Genomic DNA, 17,408 nt, shown 5'->3' with positions numbered 1-17,408 from the left:
CGCACTCACCGATGATTGTAGATTGGTGGTGCTGGAGTCCATGCGGATGACGTGCGCTTGGCTTGCACCACTCGCTCCGCCGGGCAGCATGGGCGTCGAGGCATCTTCGCCCTTGCTTCCCGTTTGTGAGCTCGACATCGCGCCCTTCAGCGCACGCCACGCAATCCCCACTAAACCACGCCTTAGCTCACCTTACTGAAATAGATACGCATGAAATGAGAATAGCAAGAGAGGACAATAACAATGACACAAACAGCAAAAATATCAGTGACGCGCACGTTAGACGTTAGACACATTAACTGTAATAGGGGTAGAAGCACATCACAAGGTTAGACCATATTCCTATAATCCTTTAACAGGTAGAAGAAGTGAGGATACCGAAACTGCTTTAGGCGTACTGTTTCACTGAGATGTGGAATAACGCTGCACTTATCCGTTTTGTACACGGCACTACTCCAGTTCGACTTGTTCACCTTGATGGTATATTTATCCTGAGTATGAGATATATGAAACCCTTTATCCGTAATTTTGCGCAGAGCGTAAAGCAAAACTTAGTATCCATTTTACGATGTTGTCGTGGTTAATCTTGATATTGTTTACTTAATTATTCCGAAGGTATGTTCTATTAATCAACGTACATTCAGTGGCTGCACTGGCCTAGATTCACATCTTCAATGGCTGACGAGTATCACATGGTCCACGACTGCCAATGAGGGACGCATAAGCAGATCATGCCCGCCCACAACCAGCAATGGCGATCAACTGACAGACTGAGTGGCTGATATGAGTCACTCACAAACGGAAGCCAATAACCATACACGGATCTCCACAGCCACCACTATCACTACTGCTACTACACATGGAACAATGAGTAGAAATTCTGCAGCTCAGTGGTGGTTTTAGCTGTCGTCACGGGAACAAAAAGCATGGAACCACGGCGCCGTCCACCGGTTTAACTGCCCCTGAGTCGTCGATCGGAAAACGACAGCAACGTCTATAGCAATGAGCCCGCCGACTAACCACTGACAACTGTAAGCTGCAGCAGAGCGCTGCTGCAGGAGGCTATTGTCGGTTTGTTGGCTTCTCCGTCATTCCGTGACTCTGTCCCTCAGAGCATTAGCCCTCCACCAAATCGAATCAGTGCTTGCGGAGGCCGTTTCTAGGCGGTACGCACAGGAAGAGAGAGGAGAATTACATGGGAACACCAGCAGCAGTGTGTTTTCTGCCATGCGCCCCATTACTTTAACAGTGAACCAGACCATTGTCGTGGTCAGCGCGCCTTATCCTTATGTGTGCATACTCCAACCATCCTGATATAAATGTATAAACTTGAACACACGTGTCAAGTCTTGAGCTTGGCAGTTAATGTTTTTACATGATGTACTACTGGTAAAGCTAATTGTATAACTCTATCTATTTAGCTGCTAAGGCAGCTAATACTTGGTAATAATATACAAGCTTGGAATGCCAATAATTGAGAACAACTATTTTTGTTTCCGTTGTGAACGGTATTATATTGTGTTTCTATTATCGTTAGAAAAACACTTATCTAATCGTTTGTAAGCACGTTACATATGTACAAGCGGCAAGGAAGTCTAACTAATACTAGCTAACCGATAATTATATAAAAAAAACCAACTACATTAGATGAAACCTACAGGAGCAAAGGCTTAATGAACAAGATTACCTTTTGGTGAAGCAGACCAACAGACTGTTGGAGTTTTTAAGTCCAAGTTTTAGCGAGAGTCAACTTAAGCTTTCTTCTCACTACCGTTGATTTTACAACCTGGAACACCTTTGTTCAACCTGTTCCCCGTCAGGCAGCTTACTGCACATGTGCTATTCGATATCGAGGTAGGCAGCTTGCTCGGACACAACATGCAGTCCTGTTCATATCCCTTGCTCCTATTTACGGCCACCTCGTAAACGAATGCCCTCTAATAAGAAATAGCAGGCCGTCTTAGAGGAGGCGTCGACAATCCCAGCAAATAACACAAGGAGCCGACAAATGTAAAGGAAAGCTATAGTAGCTACAACAATAGCAGCCACTACGTATTACATTGATTTATCGAGCCTGCATTTTTTCTTCCGACGATGTCGTAAGCTCAGTCGAAATGCTCGTCATATAAGAGACAAGCTTAGTATATCAACCAATTGTATTCTCACCGTTTATCCTATGCCATCAGTTTTCAGGAACCAGGATAGAACAGTAGCACTACCGATAACAGTAATGGCTAATAGGATATTTTTGGAAAATATTCCGCACCACGCCTGACAAGAGAAACTATCTTGCAAGCGTCGCTTCATAGCAGTACTGACTACACTTATAATACCGTTATTACTGATAACGCCACAGGTAATAGGGAAAAAAATGATAAAAAAGATAGTAATAATTGTGGTATTCGTACGTCTTCCAGATCCTCTGTTGTCACTGGCGTTATAGAGAAGCTCATTAAAGATCAATTTATCTCAGCTAATTGTATTGGTTCTTGTAAAATCCAAATGGTATATATGATAATAAATTGTGTCTCAGTTAACGTTTATTTTGGAATGGTATAATAAAAATCTGCAGTGAAAGATCCCTTGGAGAACGTAACGCGTGTGATTCAGCAGATTACACCACAGTACATTTAGCCAAAAAGATGATTTTACGTAAGATATAGTGTGCACAACCATATTCATATTAAGTTTTGATGAGCCATGGTTGCCTTCATTACGTAGGGTATCAAAATCGCATTTTATTAAGATGAAAGCCAAAATCCCAATCTTTATAAGAATTAGCTAAACACGCTGGCGCTCTTTTGCAAAGCAGAGTAGGCAATCGGGCTATTAGAGTAACCTGGTCATATTATGTACTACAGAGGATCTAGAGGAATTGTGCTTGTAAGGTGCTTTAGGTTAAGTTCTTTTTTCATGTGGGTCCATCCTAAACTTGAAAAGATGATCTCAGAGCAATAAAACTCTATGTTGTTATTATAATTTACCTAATTAGTAATGGATTAAGAATAGAAAGTAATCCACAGAGCAGCGAATATCGAAAGAGTATTTGGTCAATGATAAATTAGATACTTATTGTAGCTTACTTAGGGCAGAGAAAGATATGGACTTAGTAATAATACCAATAGGATTCCCCTGCGATGCCTGAGTGAACTTTTTCTAAGTATCTGTAAGTATCTGAGATTTTTCCTGCATTTTTGCTATTCATCTACGTAAATTTCATGACAATCACAAGACCTACAGAATACTTTATTCATAGGATTAATATTCACACCGAAACGATTATAACGACGAATAAATAGAATATACGTAATAACTACTTTACAGACATTTAAACACCCTGACTGTTTAGTCAGATCAACGTAAAATTGCCATATTGAGGAAAACTTACGTAATTTGCAAGCATTATTGCACGTGCTAATACCTTATTTCACGCGAATTACGACATGCAACTGTAATAAGTAAGTACTTCATGTTATGGTACGCTTTCTACAAGAAATACGTTCACCTGAGGCGTCACAATTTTTAGAATAGTTACCTGAAATCTCTTTATTGCACCACTTTGCGGTTAACTTAGCTAAACTATTCTAAATCGTTTCTAGACTAGTTACAGCTACACAGTGCTCCTATATATTCAATGGCCGTAGCAGTAACGATCTTTTACATTTAGAGACGAGAATCTGACCACATGCAATAGTCTCTGTTCAATCGTGAAAGTGATCACATTGCGCGAAATGTAAGTTACTGCGAGACGATTCTGTTTTTGTCACTAGCCTAACCGTTCATTCAATAGTTTCTGATAAGTGTATCTAATTAGTGTAATCGCCAGCAGAACTATAGCATCGAGCCAGTATTTTAGTCAATTGTCCTAGGCGCAAAGCATTGCACATTTAGTTATTTCTAGTAAGTCACGGCGCATTTAACAGATATTAATATATTATTCTTTTGATACCCTTTTAAAATATTAATAGTCTGGTTTGAAGGTACTTGCTTTTTTGCGTTCATAGGGCTGTAAAACTAGGGCTATCTGTTTTTTCTTTCTGTACATTTATCTGTTATTTTCTGTGCATTCTTTTACCTGTACATTTTGCCACCTAGAACTTTGGTTTTCCTTGGCCGATTAAAGCAACAATTGACTCCGTTTATCAGCATATGCCTGGGAACTTAAAATTTATTGCAATGATATGTTCATGCACCAATTTGCAAAAGCGCCCGTTTTAACACTATGCATATACATTATTTTATATCTATTTAAAAGCTTTTTTTTTCTTAAAGAGCATAAAGATCTTTTGGAAAAAGAAAGTAAGAAACCTAAGGCTACCTAGTCTCCAGGAGGGCACTGCACAAGATATGAAATCCCGGAACGTCGCATATTTTTGTGACTTTTTTTTCAATGTAAAATTAAGCTACGGTGTCAGCTAAAGTATTACTAAATGTTTGCCCTCGTAATAAAGCATCTGCGTTGTATATTATCAAAAGTGAAAAATATTTGAGGTTCTTCTTTTGAACCATTCCAGGAACAAATATGTCCCATAAACAGTTCGTACGTAATGTCTGTGACAAGAAGGCAACTTGGTAGCATGTCTTGGACCTGGGTATCGCGTATTAAAAATATACGTACTTATCTTTGTGCTCACTGCCCTAGTTTTCACAGACAAGTACAGTTCCGGAACGAGCATAAGCGCTTCCTACAATTTTCCTACGATTGTGCCAAATGATTATAGATTTGTAACATTATTATAATTAGTATATTTTGAGCTTTAGGTATTTCTGCGACTTTTTGAATATGCATTAGCCTTCCATTTTCAGGAATGTCCGCGAATATGATTAGGTAAGTAAAGCCTCTCCTTTTTTCGGGAATCATTTAAGAACTTCACTCCTATTACACTTCTAAGCAGCTTTCACCGAAGGTCTGAAATCTCGTTTTAGACTTGCGGTATCGCTGTAATAATATACAATATATTTTTCGGCACGGACGCAATGGCTGGAAAGATCTAAGCCGGGAAAACCGCTACCTTTTTATCCATTTTGCAAACCACGTTTTATATAGATGCGCGTTTTCAGTGGTTAAATGAGGGGTGTATTCGCGGTAGATAAAGAGGAAGTTGTGTTAGTGTACAGCTAGCAGCCCTCTAGTGGCCTAGCTTGGGAGCTTGGCATACTAATTAGTTTTGCAGGCTTTGCACTCATGTCATAACTCACAGTATCGATTCTAATTTTTATGCCTGTGAATGTTGTAATCCAAATGACGTGAGTAAACGATCATTATCGAAAAAAATGATACTTCATATCATACAATTTGTCCTTATATATCTTTATGTCGGCCTTGTTGTTAAACAACTGCCACTAAAAGCGAATAAATTCTATGTATTATTTGTTGGTTGTTTCCTGCATAAATTAACCTTAAGATTCTGATAATTTGATTAAAAGTAAGAATTTTTCGGATTACGTGATGCTTCGAATTGCTTGATTATTTGATTTGGCTTAGTGCACAACTGCTCTGCTTTACAGACACATTTCTGAAGGCTCCAGAAACGTAACGTGTAGAACTAGCTTTTGATGCAGTGATGATAAGCAGCACTGTTCTACTTAGCGACATATACCCATCTTCCACTCTCAATTAAAAATAAATATTCTTAATCGAACTGTTTTCACTTTCGGTCTAATATACTACTCCGTACTGCAGCGATGTTATGACTTATTCGTCCGGTTTGTTGTCTTTCTGGCTTCGATTTATCTGCAAGTGACTCAGTTCCTTCGAAACTCCTGATCGATCACCTTAGTATTACCTCCGTCAACAAGAAGTGTCGTCCATATTCTGCGCGATACTTGCGTAATGTTACCCCTATTGGCTTGCCCTTTCAAAAATGTGTTTTTACGAAAACCAAATGCTCTTCCAAAGTGTAGCTTATCAGGACAGTCCGAAAATGTTGCCATATTTATTGCTTGACAACCTGCTAGTCGTCCTTTGTTTACAAACATAAACAAGCACCTATATAGATTTTTGGTCAGATTTCCTATCTGGCCTTCTTAAACAGATGATGAATCCTGGAGATTAGTCGTTATTGATTTTGCTTGTTTTTGGCTCTAAAAAAGCCTTATAAAATTACTTATGTATATTATTATCATTAAAATTAAAAGTATTTTATCCCAAAGGCCTAAATCTTTATTCAACAATATTACAAATTGCCTGGAAAGCTGGTATCATTGGGTCAGCGGGTTGATGGCACCTCCTGCTAAGCAGTCTCTATCTCTGCCAATCTCTCCGCTCGTGCCCTAAGTAATTTAGTTTTAGAAAAAGCTCTCTAGTCTGTTTCTGCCCCTTGGGCATTCCCGGATGTGCATAGGAAATGTGTAAATTTTTTAACCTCTCCTTTAAAGCTCATTGAATGTTAGCTCTTTTAAACATTTATTGAAGATAGTTGAGCACAGTACACCGGGTTATCGTCTTCGAAGCGTAATCTTCCTCGCCCCTTAGGCACAGCACGTGACAGTACTGAGCATTACATTAAAATGAACTCATTGTGTCTATATCAACAATGGTATTATATATACGGAATGGTAAATATAAATATTGGAGCCATACAAGATAGTTGTCTCGACTATTCTCTATTCTTTAACGACATTACCCATGTCTGGAATTTTTCGGAGTCGATCTTGCAAGTCGGTCATGCATCTACTGTTAACAGTGAGCCAAATCATATAAATATCAATGACAGAGCTAAAGTGGACTTTTGAAAATTCAACATCAATTGTCTAAGTATACCAGAAATGTCGTTTCCGGTATAGTTAAACAAGCGTCACTTAGACTTAGCGTTACCGAGATACCGATACTTAGTGAGTCGTATCTTGGATTTTAGTGGATGGGATGGAATGGCTTTTTGATAGATTAGTGGAATTAAACAATCTTTAAATCATTAAAATTATCTTATTTAAGTGTACCTAGAGATCCAATGCTGCCTTCTCGCACGTTATTTTAAATAGACAGAAAATGGCCATATATATACTGTATTTGAGCAAAACTGATTGTATTAATAGATGTACCACAAACAAATAACTTACCTACGTATTAAAGTTCACTTTCCTTAACATAAATCTAAAATACGCGGTAGTAGCCCGCTAGGAAAGGATCTAAGTGAAATTCTATTTTGTAGGCTAAGATTTATTTAATATTTTTAAAGTTTTGTCCTAGTCATAGTTTTTCCCATCATCTTGAAAACTTGATTATTCACGAGTGCATTCCATATTAAGATTGTATACATTTTGATGATTATATACAGGCGAGAATCAACACATGTTTCGATGAAGAAACGCAACAAAAATTTGCATTTTGAGGCATACAGCCTGAAAGCTGTCCTGCATAGTAAAATGGTCATAAAATAGGTCCTTCAGTCGCTGATTCCGGTTTTGGACCGCAAGTGTAACTACATATATTAACCGGAATGATGTATGACTGATTTTTACTGGATATGAGTATTACATTACAGAGGAGGAGTAAATGTAAAGCGTCTAAAGAGGTCTAAATGTAAAGCTTGGTGCACGTTACAGGGCTTCTCGGAAAGTTTCTAGTAAGTATAGCGATACATACAATATAGACATTATTACGGCCCGTGGTAATAGTCGTAAACATATCTGTTCCTATCGCTATGCAAGGACGAGGTGTCACTCAAATAAATAGCATTTGTGGTGGTACTAATCACTACATTTGTTGGCGAGAAGAGAAGGGATTGTCAAGCCATATTGCTGAAAGACTGCTAAAAATTTAAAGACGGACGAACTGGTCGGCAAGCCACAAGGGTGAAGTCTGTGGTGGAGCTGCTAAACCTACCATTGATTAAGTATTAAAACAAAATAGAGGTCAAAATATTAGAGGTGTGTCTGCGTGCATTAGCAAGCGCAAAGGGAGCAGCCAACAAAGTGCAGGTTCGAGTAAGTAGAGTAGGCGCAGCAGAGTTATAATGATGGCTCGACAATATTAGGGATAATCTCGCGACCTTGTTACAGAACATTTTGAACGACTATTAACAGAAAATCACTCTTGAATAAATAGCATTTGTAGGGGTACTAACGCGTCGTCACTGTAATATATAGATTTTTACCAATAGTAACACCGGCCATAAACAGGAAAGCGGCCGTTATTATTTATAGTATGCAGAAGGATTACAGTTCATGCTTCCTATGCTTTCCTCGATGCTAAATGGGATTAGAATATTCTAAACGATACCCCAGTTTTTTTTTAATCTTCTACAATTGCACATACATCACAGAATAAGATAGGATTGTAAGTAGGGAGACAGCTTTTATCATGTGCAGTATGTAGGACGGGATTATAGCAAAAACACCGGTGATAGGTGGGAAACCATCTGCAGTTATTTGCAATATGCAAGACGAATACAATTCATTACAGCAACCGATGCTTTCCATGTTTGCATCGAACTAGATAAGATTGAAACTGTCTAAATGATGCCTTTGGATTTTTTTATTTCTTAGTACAGCACAAAAGTTGTAGAGTAGGATGGGATTATAGAAGAAAACATTTTTTGCTCCTTGATAATGTGGTTGATGAAAAATCTCTTTTCAAAACTCTTCTACTACGGCCATATTTTTCCGGTATTGTACGACTGCACATTTCTCCGACTGTTTACGACTACAACCGCATGTGCACCAAACACGTCTCAAATACATTTCACAAGAAAATTAAAAATTGTTTCCCAGATTAATTTCGAAGTAGCCTATAGCAGTCCTTATGGGTTTTGTCTGAGAAATGATTTTCAACATTCAAGCCTACATTTGGTAAGGCTGATTCCGTTCCGGCTTGACAGTTTTCTCGGTCAATGTCATTGGCGTGATAGACTAACAGGTATATAATCCATATGAAAAGCGAATAATAATAATAGTATACGGTTGCAGTTGCTCCACCCTAACTAACGCGGAATTCCTTTGTCCAGAAAAGGACACGTTTGCATGGTTTACTAGTTAACAGGGGTCCATAAGCTACCTGTGTTTCTGTGACTACACCCATTCCGGTGTGAATGGATTTTACCCACGTCACATCTATCCTAACATAAACCGTAGTTCGATTACCGATAAACCTGGACTTTCACAGTTCGTCTCTGCCATTATCCTGAGCTCTTGCAGCATTAATTCCATTATTTCTTTGTAGGTATCGCTTAATAGTAATTTTATTTTCTTAACCCGTAAATTCCAAAAATGTGAAAGTTCCACATTTTTTCCCAATATTATATTTAATGGCTATCTTGTGGCACTTGAACTGTTGAGGAACACAAAATCTGTTGCATGTTTGCACAATCGGGGATTATTTCTCAGCTGACAACTAGAATTTGAATAACTAAAGCATCAGCAAAGAGCACAGAGACAAATGAGTGATTTTTTTGACACAGTTGCTGTTAAAACATTCCTGTAATAACGATTGGTACGTCACGACACTCTTCTCGTTTTACTCGTTTCAACTAGTCTGCTCTTAAACTTCCAGGTAGTTTGCTACTGGAAAAAACGTACAACAACACTTGAAACGCAAAATATCTTTTCAAAATAGGCCTTTAAGAATTTCTCAACAATTGTGGAGCAAATAGCCAAAAACGGGTCAACTGGTTCAAAGTAGCATTACGATTTTCAGAAAAAGAAACTTCGCTCCTGAAAAAAATATTTATCAGACCGAAAAGCATGTGCTCTATTGATAGGGCAAGTTGTGAAATGGCTCATATTTTACGAACCATTCTACAAATTAACCAAATAACTACGTTCCCTTTAAGAGGAAGAAATTCCCTTCTCAGAAAAGTAACTTCGTGAGCAATAAATATGACCTGAGCTCGTTCATACTTCGACGATTCCCAACCAGTTCGGCAAAAACGAAAATTTTTTTGCTAAATGAACAAATCAAATATCGAAGATCACCGCTTGAGTTTAACATTGCATAATTTGAACAAACAAAGAGTTTTCAAATATAACTTTTTGTTACAGATACTAAACGCTTGTCAAGCAAATTGCAAAAAATGGTTAACTTGTCCAAGATAACATTATGCTTATAAGAAAAAATTCCCCTCGCAAAGAGTATTTATCCAATCCAAGACACGTAATTTACCGTAGGATGAAACCAGCGCTTCAAAAAAACTCTACAGGATCGGTATGGACTGGATAGACACACACGCAGACGGACGGACTCCCTTTTAGCAGTACAACGATGGTGATGATGATAATAATACTAATATCTATAAAATGAGCTGTTCCGATTTGAGTTTAAAAGAAGATGGTTTTTTCAAGACGAGTGAGCACGGGTGGGAAGTTTTATCAAGTCGTCAATGTCCGTAACAGCTTTCGCAGTACCAGCTAAGGATGTTCGAAGTTTCATGAATCAGAAGGCCCATTTCGAGGTACATATAAACTATAATCAATAAGCAATTATCTACCTAGTCTCAAGAAAAGCTCCAGAGTGAATCCTAGTACATTATGTATATGTTATTGCCCGGAATTTTTATAGTTAGAGTTTAAAGGTAGATTTTATTATTTTACATACAAAGTATTTGTGCAAATTAACTCTGGTAAATCCTACATACGTAGTCAAACTGTCAAACGAAAATTCGCTAAGAATAACCATTTTATCACGTGCGCGGGTGTCATCTTGGATGTTAGTATTTGACTAGGTCTGATACAAAGTGCAATCACGATAAAATTCACGCTAACGATTTTCCTGTCAGAAATAATAAGCTCTTCAAAATGTTTGGCGTAGTGTACGTGTATGCTTGATAATTTTTTATTAAATTGAGAAAGGCTGATACTACTGTATTACAACAGTAGTATCAGCCTTTCTCAATCACATAGTGCAACCAATTAAATATGCATAATTTGGCTTAGTAATAGGGAACAAAAGCTATAGTCGAATCCAGAATGGCACACAGGCCATCCCATTTAATTTTATAAATATAAAAAAACAAGCTGGAACTCAAGCATATTAACCCTCAAAAGTGACGTCTGCATCGCTCTATCCGTGTACACAAAGCTGCTCGATCAGAGAACGCACAGATGTATACTCAAAAAATCAAAAGCGTTAAAATTAAACTGCCGTTTAATATCTGCCGTGGACCGTAGTGACAAAAGTTAAGTCTGTTCATTGTCGGCGGCGTTCCACTGTGAATGCATAATGAAGTCCATTTATGTCATACACATGCAGTCGAATGCGCTTACACTGTCTAAAAACCAAATAGTTATGCAGAAAAAAAAACGGAAAAAAATTTTAAATTGGTGAAATTCAGTGACTTCGGATTGTTTCTTCGTTGTCGAAAACTACCACGAGTTGAAAAATGTTTACCAAGGCAAAGTATCTTAGAATATATCACGAAAAATATGAGGAGCATAAGGTTACGCTTCTACTTTACTGATTTCGCTAGCAACTCGTACCAAAGCCGTCGGCTTTCAGTAAACCAAAACCACAGTAGTCCAAAGCCATACCAGTAATTTAACGACAATGTAGATCTTGCCATTGCTGTCAGCGTTCATATTTTTTTTTGGTATCGCTTAAGGTGTAGCGTACAAAGGATTTTAATGGAAGATCTCTGTAAAATGCTACCAAGCAACTAAACAACCGCTGTGATACTAACTTCTACGTTAATATCGCGAGAATTTTGCTATGTTATATTTTTGAACTCGAACCAGTGACGCGTCGGCTTTAACGTTTAAGCTCCGTATGTTGGGCGATTGAGCCACGGCCACGGTTCTCTGTTGATTTATTGCCGCCATAAATGCCATTCATTCAAAAAAGCAACGCACCATATGTAATCACATTAGTTTGACTTCTAGCATCGCTAGAAGACTTATCTCAATTTTTAACAATATTTTGTTATTATTTCTTGGGATGATTTCAGAATAACATCATGCGTCAGCTGGTTGGAACACACACAGGAAACACATGACACAGCAGGAAACTTAAAACACTAACGAAAAAACAACAAATCTTTAGGTTATAACAGCTGATGTAGATTGGACAATAAAATTGCTACAGGTAAGCAAAATTTAAACCAGTACACCTTTAAATTGAAATAATTGAAACACTGGAATATATGTGAAAAAAAGTAAAATCAATTATTTAAAGTGATCCGGATTCGAAGTTAAGCCCGCCTATTCGAACAAACTGGAAAGCTTCTATTCTATCTTTAATAAGGTACCTTGATTCACTTCTAAAGCGCGGTTTCGAATTACATGCCAAATCGCGCTCTAAGTTCTAAATATAAAATCGTAATTAGTCCGCCGTTTCGAATGATTATTATTGGAATGTGTATGGATATAGCTGTACTCTTAGCGACTAAAAACACTTTCCTAAAACGTTTAAAGTAATAAAATAGTAACTATTAAAGTAGAGGTTCCTCATATTAAAGTCCGAAAAAGTTGCTTTTTTGAAATCTTCCTTAGCCCACACAGGATTCGCATAAAAGCTATATTTGTACATAATTATATATATAGTGTATCCATATGTACGTTTCTAGTATATAAGTGATTAACAAAAAGACCTAAAGATGACGTGACGAAAATCGATGAAAAATTGTTCACGCGTTTGGAAAATGCTTAATAAATGAAGAAAAATCACAAGGTCGATTCAGTAGTTGTAAGCGAAGCTCTAGCAAACTGGAAGTATGTATTTTCGCCACCCTTAACCTATGAAATTAAAGTTATACGCTGATTGATACTGAAAATTACTAATGGTTAAGTGGTTCTATGACACTGATTATTAGGAGCTGCGCACAATTATCTTTTTCTTGTTCGCTTAAAGAATGGACGATTTAAGCCAGCAGTTACTGGTAAGCATTCGGCGATTCGTCAGTCAGCGTTATGGAGCTTTTACTATGAAGGCGAAACAACTACCTATATGACAGGTATTGGTAGTGTAATTAATAATACTGAATTCTTCAAGAATTGGGCTCTTCTTCTCTGATCTATGTGCCAAGAGACCACCCTTGCTAAAGTGCGCTAATTAGGTCATTTTCTGTGTTGAAACGTGAATATTACATAACTTACTGTAATAGAAATGCAGCGTCAGAGAGTCTTTATAAAAACAAAGCCTTCAACTTTTTAAGTGCGATACATATCGTTCTCGTGTTTGCCACTTAACCATATATAGAGGTAGGTATCGACCTTATATATAAACTTCACAGTTCTCGTACTGATCAGAATTCGAAAACGTTTTTTTAGACGTTACCGCCGGTTCATTTTTCAATGCAGCATATATACGATTAATCTCAAGGGGATTAATACATATGTTCGCAGATTGCGGGTTTTATTCGCATGAGAACAGTTTAGTATTTGCACCTAAAAGTTGCTGTACAAATGTACCTTTATTTATAGTCAAAACAGGTAACTAAAAAAAATCACATTTTCTGCATTTGTGTAATTGCAAGGATTAATAATTACTATATTTACAGTGCATTATTAAAACATACGCACAATACTTGCTCAGCGTGCAAACGAATCTCCTTGCGCATATATTACTTATCCTCTTGGTGCGAGTTATTTTTACATATGACGGGGAACTGGCCAATTCATTGATCACTGTAATATCTGTTGTTTTGTTGAATTCAGCAATCTGTTGACCAAATCTAGTTCTATAACTACTCCACACCCGGCTTTAACCCTGCATATTAGTTATATTAAAGCCTATTAAATGTGTCATTCTGTTTTTTCTGTAAAAAACACCATGTTACTCACTGTGAAATATACAAAAATTAACATTTTTGACTACAGGGTATCGAAAGATTGTGTTACAAATGAGATAATTAATAGACGGACATTCCCCTAACCCAAATGATTACATTAATTTAAAATTGACGAAGGAGAATGAAAGGACGTCACATGCCTTCAAAAAATAAAAATATATTAAGTCAAATCGTTGTTTTTAATTTTTGTACGATGCCCAGTTCGATTTATCATGATTAACTGAGTAGGAGTGGATCTCTTTTTTTGTATAGCAATGACTGGTGGTCTGACAGCTGTACTACAAAACTCGAGCCACTTATTAGTTAGTACGTTAGTTTTAAAAAAATCTGCTTTGTCTATTAATGCTAAGCTCATGAGGTTAAAGCTCAGTGCTACTGCAAGAAAAGTTTTTATATGGACATATAATCTGGTTCTCTATTCTCTGTAGAAATATACCAATAAACTAAAAGTTTGAAGCGATTCAGTCCTATGCTTAGATAATGCCACGACAACGTAGCAGTATAAATACGCGGGCGCGTTATCAAAGCTAAGCGAAAGCGAACGATACTACTAAGGTTGCAGGAATACTACTAAGGAAGGTACTACTAAGGAATGCAAACGAATCGCTTAGACTAAAACATAAATGACAATAATTTAAGCAAGTATTGGTGACCTAGATAATGAGACTAATATACAACTTAAGACAAGACAGGCGTAGAAATTCAAATTTTTAGAAATCAACAGCTGGAACAAGGAAAATGCGAGAATTTTAGTACTAAGACAGCCTATTATACCACAAGGAATGAGCAAAGCGCCCAGACTTCGCCCGCATTGGGAAAAGTTAAAAATCCCTGAAGAGCTGTTTTTGCTATTCATGCGATTAAATTACTTAGGATGAAATATGCAGGTGCTTAAAGTTACTTTCTTTGAATAGCGTAACTTGGATATGCTCAAGCAAACGAAGTTAACCGAAAACGTATTGTAAGGTCGCTCTGGCAAGTCGCCATTGAGGCAAACCAGTAATGTAGACATACAATAGGTATATCCGCTTTTTTTTACACTCGTACGGCAAGGATTTGTTCTCTCGGTTAGGAAGTTGCATAGGCAAGGTGACTGCCGCACATAAATTATCTGGATTCAACTAAGAAGTGAATTAATACGAAAGAAGCACCTCCACCGCTTGACAGTTTTCACGTTTGTGTTGTTTAACAAAATTCAGCAATCTAGCAGCTGGCTTAATTTTCGCGAGGGACATACATTACATACAATCACTCCTTCCAGCAATCTTACGACTTTGATTGGCACTCATCTTCTACCATTCTTTCTAAGCCAAATTAACAATAGTGGAAATCCACACGAACTATGTATCGTATGTACGAAATGCGCAACTGTTTGCTTCTTCGCGATAATTAACAAATACCCAAGAAAGTGTGACAAAGAGAATATCAAAGAGTGTACTCCTCGGTAGAAGACAGAACACAAGGAAACTGCGTCAGGTTTTCGTGCTTATCGCCGTGTGACCCGGCCCTTCAGAAACATATGATTTAAACCTGTGAAGTGTTTGTGCATTTCGTATATACTTCCTCAGTAGAATTTCAATTAAGAAAATTTTGATCTAATAGTTAAGCTGTATGATCCGTAATATATTCAAACAGGCCCGCACCGCTCCATGCCTTAAAGATCAATATACACAGAAAGCTCTAAACCTTTCAAAAACATAATGGAGATACCAATTTAACATCAAAATTATTATTCTAAAAAGCACACGTTGCTGGGTTAGGCAGTAGCGACTGTTGGGAAAAACAGCTTTTTTTTCTTAATTTACAAAATGAGACAGCGTCTATTTGAGATGTTTTCGACTGTATAATTTGGCCATTGAAAGTGGTCAAAAATGTTCATTGTATATTATCACAGTAACTATAATGCGCGCTGATTTAAATAAGAGGATATTTAAACTAGCGCGCATTATAGTTACTGCGATTTTAATTTTGTGTATTCGTGACAAGGCATGTAGTGGCTCTTTTATGTCCTTATGATGGATCGCTGCTTTTGTGTTTATTGTACTTGTATAACGTAGAAAATTGAAACCTAGAGTAAATACAATTCGTTTTGCACAAAAGGCAAGCCGGCCGAAGCAACAGCACACACAGTATCAGGCGTAAGACTCGAAACATGCGGTTACAATAAACATAATAGCTGCTTCTGTTATTTCAAGTACTATCGTCTGCAAAGTAATACAATGTAGTAGTAATAGTGTGTCAAATCGTACTTCGACGATGCACCTTTTTTACTTCACATCCGCTTTACGATGCTGATTAATCGGTCTAGCATCTTGTATAGACAACTAAGTGCCTTAATCAAATGTTCCCACCATATTTAACGCACGATATGTGACGACAACATGCGTAATCACCATGAAGTCTCCTGCCGCATTCTAACTATGGTGTTAGATCCAGTACTTCAGCTTTGTAATAAGAAATGTTTATCTATAAGCACAATAAATGTACGAAAAAGCACATTTTTTCGTTTTTCGCTGACCGGCTCCTCCGGCAGCTGGAATCTTCGTCACGTAGTAAGTAGTCTGAATCTTTTGCCATTGACACTTCAGCAAGCTATATCTCACGTATATCATTGTCAAACTGCGCTAAAATTTGCTAATTTATATCTGCATTAGAATCTGCTTATGGATACAGATACGTGTATTTTTTATTTTCTTAGAAAAAGCGCACTTATTTCTCATAATAAAATACCACCTAGTATTTGCACACAACTGTGCCAGAATTAAGTTCGTATTCTAGTTTTCGAACGTTAGTTTGTCCCTATCAGCACCCGTTTGTTAGCACTTCTGAAATTTAGGTAAAAGTATTTGTCAATATACTTTAATGCATAGTGATCGACTCAACTGCGGTTTGTTTTTTAGTCAAAGCTGTTATTTATATATACTTATTTTCTCAGTTTATACGATGATTAAGGGCCATTAGTAGTAAATATTACAGCACTGTTAAGAAGCTGTTTTCACTAACTGTATTTGAGTCAACCGTCAACATTTAAAACACTTGAATGATGAGGGTAAAGGCTGCTTGTATAGTCATGGTAGTATAATATAGTAATCATAATAAGATTAATCATTGGTAAGCCCGTTTTGCAAAATTATTAATTGCTTCTCTTATCAATTATAAGTCCACATTTTTCTTTCTCCTTATTTTTTAACACCTAAAAATCAATTTACCTGGAAGGGGCAAGCTATCAGTATCCTCACACGGTAATCAACTAGAACGCTCAAATCAAATGCAAGAAAATGCGCACCCTCACTTACACTGTTAATTTTCTGTGCCCTTCGACTGTTCGTTACTGCAAAAGGGCGGACTACCGCGAAAGCGGTGAACAGCATAACAATCTAACTCACCAGATTTCTATGGCAGGTTCCGGTGTGATTGTAGCTGCACATTTCTTCAGTTTCCCTCGCCAGCGAGCGGCTCTCCTACGATTCTCTACATGGAGCACTTCTTACTTTGCCACGGTCATATACGACTGGATTGCTAGATCTAGCAGTAGCACAACGGACAAACGAAATATCACCCAATGTACAAAGTGAAGCATGGCCGGCAAAAGGACTCGTCTTGAATAAAAATGGGTGTTAGTGAATACTGCTGTTGAGGAAAGCAACAATGCGCCTGCCTCTTTCCGACATCCGACAACCAATGTTGTAT

The 17,408-nt window shown here is 37.5% G+C and overlaps 1 protein-coding gene across 5 annotated transcripts in view; it reads right to left on the bottom strand.

Annotated features, from left to right (window-relative positions):
- The window catches only part of LOC111272128 (excitatory amino acid transporter 2), a 70,848-nt gene extending 53,750 nt beyond the window's left edge, over positions 1-17,098 (bottom strand). The window contains exons 1-2 of one of the 5 annotated variants that reach the window (XM_022853378.2): positions 17,015-17,098; positions 10-195 (exon numbers count right to left, since the gene is read on the bottom strand). In XM_022853378.2, coding sequence (XP_022709113.1) covers positions 10-138 — 129 coding nt within the window. In that variant the 5' untranslated portion in view covers positions 139-195; positions 17,015-17,098. Of the gene's footprint in view, positions 1-9; positions 196-638; positions 1,023-1,687; positions 1,827-16,927 lie in introns of those variants that run through there. The other 4 variants (XM_022853377.2, XM_022853375.2, XM_022853379.2 and 1 more) reach the window with 4 other exon arrangements.
- Between the last annotated feature and the right edge of the window lie 310 nt (positions 17,099-17,408).

Source organism: Varroa jacobsoni, unplaced genomic scaffold (genome assembly GCF_002532875.2).
Source record: "Varroa jacobsoni isolate VJ856 unplaced genomic scaffold, vjacob_1.0 contig01635, whole genome shotgun sequence".
Lineage (NCBI taxonomy): Eukaryota > Metazoa > Arthropoda > Arachnida > Mesostigmata > Varroidae > Varroa > Varroa jacobsoni.
Note: the sequence above shows the minus strand (reverse complement) of the source record. Positions and strands in the feature narration are given on the sequence as shown.